The sequence below is a fragment of the Dipodomys ordii genome, unplaced genomic scaffold (genome assembly GCF_000151885.1).
Source record: "Dipodomys ordii isolate 6190 unplaced genomic scaffold, Dord_2.0 Scaffold211, whole genome shotgun sequence".
Classification (NCBI taxonomy): Eukaryota; Metazoa; Chordata; class Mammalia; order Rodentia; family Heteromyidae; genus Dipodomys; species Dipodomys ordii.
The window spans coordinates 63,222-70,135 of NW_012267427.1; the positions used below are offsets into that span (position 1 = coordinate 63,222).

Below are 6,914 nucleotides of genomic sequence, written 5' to 3' on the forward strand. Positions count from 1 at the left end.
CTCTCACGGTCTGCCGCACTGCTGTGTCTCTCTCCAGGATGCTGGGCCAGGCTGCCCGGGGCCCTGACGGCAGCTGGTATGCAGGGGCTCTGGGCCCATACCGAAGGCCAGTGCCGGCTCTGCCCAGTGTGGCCGCTGCTCTCTGTGTCTACGTGGATCTCAGGGCCGGGTTTGGCTTGGGGGCTGGGTGGTGGGGGCAGGTGGCCTGGCCAGTGCTGGGCATGACAGGGTGCAGTGACTCTAGGTGTGAAGGAATCTGCTTTCTGCCCATGGCTTACCCGGCCGTCACTCGGCTCAGTATTGGCTCCGTGGGAACCTCACCCGTACCCCCAGTGCTGCCCTCTGCCGGCCAGCCACTGTGCAGCTCTGTGTTTGCCAAATGAGATCCCCAGGGGACATCCATCTGGGGGCACCGGCCAGTGCAGACAGCTGCAGCCCCGGAGGGGGTGAGGCCCTAAGCAGGCTGGTTGTCAGGAGCCGCGGAGGGCCAGAGCAGAGGGCTGGTAGGAAGTCGAGCTGTCAGGTGGGCACGCAGGGCAGGGGTAATGCACCCTGGTGCTGTGGGCCCGGCAGACGGCCAAGCTGTGAGCAGGAACTCACAGCGGTGAGACAGGCAGGTCGGCGGACACCGCCCCCTCCCCCAGCAGTTCAGTCTGGCTCTGACTCGGGACCAGGGCAGGCTGCAGACTGGACACAGACAGGTGCCGGGTGACCCAGGCGGCCTGGGCTGCAGACTGGACACAGACAGGTGCCGGGTGACCCAGGCGGCCTGGGCTGCTGCCGGGGCATTTCTGCTCCCTCTTGCTTGTCTGCCCTCTAGAGGGGACAGGGCAGGTAAGCAGATGAGGAGTGTGTTCTGGAAGGCCCTGGTGCCGTCCCCAGTCAGAACAGTGTGAGTTTTGTGTCCCTGGAAAAAGGGTCCTGGTCGGTGTAGCTCACAACACTGGAGGTCCCGGCCCAGGACGCGGGGCTGTGGCAGGTGCGGGTGGCGCGGTGGGAGGGCGTGTAGAGCCAGCCCTTCACTGCGTGGCCGGGAGACAGAAGCAAACTCGGAAGAGGAAAGGTGGGCCTGGCTGGGCCCTGGTGGGACGTGTGCCCACACGCTGGAGGCGGGGTCAGCGCTCGGCCATCCGTGCTGCTGCGTCTGGCGTGCGTGCCACCCACTGTCCCTCCAGGCCACAGCCACGCCTGCCCTGTCCCGTGCCCGGCCAGCACTCTGCACCCAGGCATCAGGAGCCCCTGGTGACACACGTGGCAGGGGAGGAGTGCTGGGTGGCCACGGCTCTTGGCTCAAGCCCTCCATCCCCGTCCATGGGAAAGTTGAGGAATCTTCCAGAAGCCACATCCAGCTTCCGTCCCAGGAGGTTGCCACCCTGCACCGCAGCGCTGCATGGCTCCGGGTGTTTCCGGGCTGCCTGTGGGACGCCGCTAACTAACACAGAAACGACTGCAAGTTATCTTTGATTTTTATGGCCCTTTTTGTCCTATTAAAATGCTTAGAGCTATAAATGGTGTCATGGACAGCTCATTTATCTTGACAGAAGCACAGCTGTAAATGACCCAGTGCTTGCAAGGCGGCCGGGAGATGCCGTCTCGAAGGCTCCGCACAGGCGTCCCTGCCACACCGCGCGCCTTTTCCACTCGTGACTGAGATGTTCTGAGGGTCGGGAGCACACGCTTGGGCGTAGAGGGACAGACCGTGTCCAGAGCCCGCTCAGCACCGCCGGGGAAGGGCGACGGCGATGCTCCGAGCGGGGAAACCCGCCATCCCCGAAGAGGTGGACCTCTCCAGCCCAGCAGCACTGTTTGGGACAGGCGTGGGGACTGTGGGGCCCTCTCTGGCTCCTGCCTGTGGGCCTGGTGATGCAGAACCTGCTTTTACTAAGGGCCTGGCTCAGGGGAACCCTGTGCTCAAAAGAAGCTTATACGTGGCTCCCCCACAAAGAGCTTCAAGAAGCTCCAAGTCCAGGCTGGAGGGGTGTGTGTGTGTGTGTGTGTGTGGAGGTGTGTGTGTGCATGGAGGTGTGTGTGCGTGCATACACGTATGTTACATACCAATACTGAGGCTTGAACTAAGGGCCTTAAGCTTTTGTGTTCATGGCTAGTGCTCTACCACTCGAGCCATACTGCTAACTTGTGGGGTTTTGGTGGTTAATTGGAGATAAGAGTCTCACGGACTTTTCTGTTCTGGCTGACTTTGAGTCAGGTCTCAGCCTCCCTGAGTAGCTGGGATTACAGTCGTGAAGCTGGCCCCCGGTTAATGGTGACGTTTTGCAGCTCTCAGTGGAAGCGGCTTGTCCCGCAGACCTCGTGCAGGTGACCACCCGCAGACCCGTGGTGCTGGTGGGCTGTTTCCTTCTTGGTAACTGGGCCAAGGAAAGCAAAGCCTTGCCTTTGTCTCCTGGGTGGTCTGCCCCAGCAAACCTTGTGCGTTCGTACATCTCCTGGCTTTCTCTTCCCATTCTCCCGAGTGTGCGCTCCGATGGTGACCTGAGTCACAGTGTCCCAAGTCAGGAAGGAGCACCAAGCCTCAAGCCAGAGTGAACCTGTAGAGCCACCAGGCTCTGGACACCAGTGGCTCACTCCTGTGGTCTTAGCTACTCAAGAAAGCTGATACACGATGATGGCAGTTCAAAGCCAGTTTAGGCAGGAAAATTCAAGTTAACTAAAAAACCAAAAGTGGAGCTGTGGTTCAAGCAAAAAAGCTAAGGGACAGCACCCAGACCCTGAGTTCAAGCCTCACTACTGGTACTGAAAATTACTCCATATGTTACCTATTAGATGGACGGATACAAGCCAGGCGCCACCGGCTCACGCCTGTCATCCTAGCTACTCAGGAGGCTGCGATCTGAGGATCATGGGAAAGCCAGCCCGGGCAGGAAAGTCCACGAGACTCTTATCTCCAATGAACCAGCATAAAACAGGAAGTGGTGCTGTGACTCAAGTGGTAGAGCGCTCTCCTTGAGCTGAAGAGCTGAGGGACAGCGCCCAGGCCCAGAGTTCAAACCCCGTGACCGACTAAAAAAAAAGAGAGAGATGCATAGATACAGCACCAAAGAAGTAGCCAGTGGCACAGACCAGCACCAGTGTGGAACAAATGGCTGCACACAGTCACACCAGAAAGGTACACACAGTGACAGTGACGGATGGGGTCCCTGGCCGAGGAAAAGCTGTGTGCATTGCGTCATGATGGCCAGAGGGGGACAGGTCAGTCTGGCACAGGCATGGCTCTGTGGAGCTGGGGGACTCGGGGGGCCTGCAGTCCGCTAAGATTGCCCCATGCTCTTAAGTGCTGTGCTTCGGAATGGCACTGGCCAATGCGGAGGACATGGTCCTGATGCTGCCACCAGCAAGGTGCCCAAGCCGCTCAGGGCACCAACCTGGTGCCACACACCACCCTCACTCCCAAAGAACTCCAGTTCAGTGTGGGTGACTGGACCCCACAGAGAGGCGGCGGGCCGCTGGAAGGACCTGGGCCTCTTAAGAGTTTCAACACTTAGGAGCAGACGGCAGAAAAGAGGCAGGAAGCCCCCCGGCCAGCGTCCTCTCTGTGGCCTGGGCCTGAGGCTGTGGGTGTTCGTGGGCGGGTGGGATTGGTTTTGGGGTGGAGAGATGCTGGCGTAAGGGGAACTAGAAGGGAATTGATTTATCTAGCATTTTCCTTGAGGTATAGTTTATGCTTGGTGTGCCGCACGTGTTTGGCGCGATGGTTTGGGTGTGCTGAAGTTTTGACCCTCAGTTCCTGGCAGTGTTAAGAGGGTTGGTCAGGTGGGAGGCAGTGAAGTCGCCAGGGGTGTGGCCTAGAGAAGAAATTAGGCCTCTGAGGGCGTGGCCCTGAGGGAGGAAGTGGGGGTGCTCTTGGAGGGGATCCTGGGATATTGGCCCTGCCTGGCTTTCTTTTCTTCCTGTCCTCCACAGCCCCCTGGCCAGAGTGTGATAGTGCGTCTTGGTGCGTCCAGGTATTTTACTGTGGTTACATTGAGGTGACAGTATTGAAATTAAATGTATTTTCCTAATGATGATGTTTAGTTACATTGGTTTCAGAGGTTGTTTGGCAGTTAGGTCCCTTATCATTCCCTATGTATTTTAAAACCATCTTGTCAATACCTAACACAAAGTCTGCTGAGACGTTGATTAGGTCTGTATTAAATTTGTAAGATCTGAAGGAGAATTGGTATCTTGATATTGGGCTTTCTGATCCATGGATTCAGATCTTTGAAATTTTTCCTCAACTGTATTTGGAAGTGTTATGGCTGTTGTCCGATTTATCCTTCAATATTTCTTGCTGGTTTTACTTTTTAATGCTACTACAAATGGGATTTTCAAACATTGTTACTGTGCAGTGCTGGTGTGACTAACAGAGGGTACAGTGGCTTTCTGTACATTGTTGCTGTATCTTGACAACCTTGCTACACTCGTTCATTAGTTCTGACATCTCTGTCTCCACTAAGACAAAAGGGTGTTTTTCTTCTTCAGTACATCCTTACAGCTTAGCGCAAGGATTTTTACCATCCTGGGGCAGACGCAGCTTGCTCACGTATAGTGTCCTCCTCCTGGAAAGGGATCTGCTCGCATTCTGTTAAGAATTTTTGCATCTGATTTTGAGACTCTTGCAGGTTGTTAGCTACCAGTGGCTTGGCTGGTCTAGGGGAGGGGAGCTGTCCCTCCCTTCAGACAGGCTTGTGCGTTACCCGTGAGGCTGTGTGGAGCCTGTCCTCTGTTTTGACCGTGGACAGTGATGGTTCCAAATGGAGACTTCATGCCAGTGAGCCTCTGAAGCACATCTACTGCGTGGGCCTGGAGTCCCGGGGCAGCGCCCTGCTGCTGGGGTGCCCATCCCGAGAGCCCCACATGAGGGCTGGGACTCGGGCCCAACGAGGGTGTGTAGCGAAACCCTAAATAATATCCCTAGCTTTTGGCCCATCACGCCTGTCCTCAAACTCTGTCCCAGGGAACACCTCGGGAGGGTGTAGAAGCCATGAAGCTAATACCAGGGTGCCGGCCACCTGGAAGACCAGCACTGGAGGTGTGATTTATAAAGGGAAGCTGGTGCTCCGCAGGGGTCATTGTTTTATTCTTTTTCTAGCTTCCAAATTATTTTCTGCAGGAACATTTTTCTTGAGGGTGGAGCAGGAGAAGAACGTTAGCTGGAAAACAGTGCTGAAGTGCAGTGCATCTCACTGAGAGCTGGAGGGGAGGAGCGAGCGGGGAGGGGCGCATCCGATCTGTGTGCATGTGTGATCTGCCATGGAGACCCTCTGAGCAATCAGCACACACTCAATAAAGCAAATGACCGGGCCCAGGGTGGGTGCAGACTATGCGTGGGGAGGAGAAGGGGAGGGGGGATGGGACATGCGCATGTGTGGACACGGGACAGTGACGCTGGGGGGGAGGGTGGGCCCCATCCAGCGTGCACAGACAGAGGTGGCGCCCGGAGCCCTTCCATGACTAATCCGTGCTTACGTTTACAAGTGGGAAGATGGTAAGAGAAGGAAGCCCTAGGCCTCCGCCTCTCAGCGCTCTGTCCGCCTTTCAGGCGTTGGGAGCCATCACTGCAGTGCCTGTCAGCGGTCCTCAGGTCAGCTCCTTGCAGAGGTTGGCTGGGCAAGGAGCAGCAGTGCTACCTCAGGTAAGCGGGTGGGGTGGGGCCCCTGGCCAGGCCCCGGCCCCGCCCCTCGGCACTGGCCACACCCCTCACCCATGGCTCCGCCCTTCTGCCTTGGCCCCGCCCCTCGGCACTGGCCACACCCCTCACCCATGCTCATACCCTTCTGCCTTGGCCCCGCCCCTCAGCCCTGGCTCCACCCCTCATTCATGGCCACACCCTTCTGCCTTGGCCCTGCCCCTCAGCCCTGGCTCCACCCCTCATTCATGGCCACACCCTTCTGCCTTGGCCCTGCCCCTCAGCCCTGGCTCCACCCCTCATCTGTGGCCACACCCTCCATCCTGGCCCTCTGTACCCCTCCTTGGGCAGCACTGCCCCCCCCTTCTGCCTGAATGAGCTGAATGAGGTTCCTCACCTGAGGAATCTGGGTTTTCAAATAGAGGAGCTGTGAAGTCAACTGGGGTTTTGTTCCGAATGGAACTGCAGCAGACTTGGATAGAGTAGAAAATGTCCTAAGCAGCCCTTGTGTGGTTGAGTCTGCTGGGTGACGAGGGATCACATTCAGAAGAGTCCCAGGAACGCTAGGCCGGTGCCCCCTGCAGGAGGTGGTACAGGCGTGGGCCAGCTGCCCTCCATGCCCGGCCTGGCCGCTGCTGGACCCACGCCTTGGACAAGCCACCTGGTCACTCCTACCCCCCAGCCAGTGTGTCCTGCAGAGGGGTTGATGCGGTGCTTGCTTCATTGCCAGCCTGGGTGACACAGCTAGACAGACCAGCCTGCGCCTGGTGCACAGCAGACACCTGTAATGCGCGGCCAGCACCTTTACTATCACCGGTCCGTCCTTACTGAGCACCTGCTGTGTACACAGGCCCCATCCAGGGTTGCTTTAGCCTGGACTGTCCCCCTGACCTGCTGCTGAGTCTCTGTAACAGTGGGAAGAGCGCGTGGCAGGTGTCTCTTCTCCCCTACACCCCATCAGCCCCGGGCACGTGGTCTCCCCAAGGCCACATGGGTCCTGGAGGAGCCAGGATCGGCTCAGATGCATCCCAGCTCCACGGTTTTGAGGGGAGCACAACTGCCACCCCCCTGGGATGAGGAGCGGACATGGCCGGATGCCGGGGCCAGGGCCGCCTGGCCTTGCCCAGCACCTCTGACAGGAGGGCCATGGAGGATGCAGGACTCCAACTGCACCGACGCCTCTCCCCATCCCCCTCTTCCCATCCCCCGTCTCCCCATCCCATCCCCCGTCTCCACGCTGCTCACCTCCACCCTTCTCTCTCCCCATCTCCACGCTGCCCACCTCCCCCCT

The 6,914-nt window shown here is 58.1% G+C and overlaps 1 protein-coding gene across 1 annotated transcript in view; it reads left to right on the forward strand.

Annotated features, from left to right (window-relative positions):
- The first annotated feature begins 3,304 nt into the window (after window positions 1-3,304).
- Window positions 3,305-6,914, forward strand: part of Phf21b (PHD finger protein 21B) — a 29,285-nt gene continuing 25,675 nt past the window's right edge. The window contains exons 1-3 of the mRNA XM_013035423.1: window positions 3,305-3,354; window positions 4,737-4,880; window positions 5,473-5,629. Coding sequence (XP_012890877.1) covers window positions 3,305-3,354; window positions 4,737-4,880; window positions 5,473-5,629 — 351 coding nt within the window. The remainder of the gene's footprint in view (window positions 3,355-4,736; window positions 4,881-5,472; window positions 5,630-6,914) is intronic.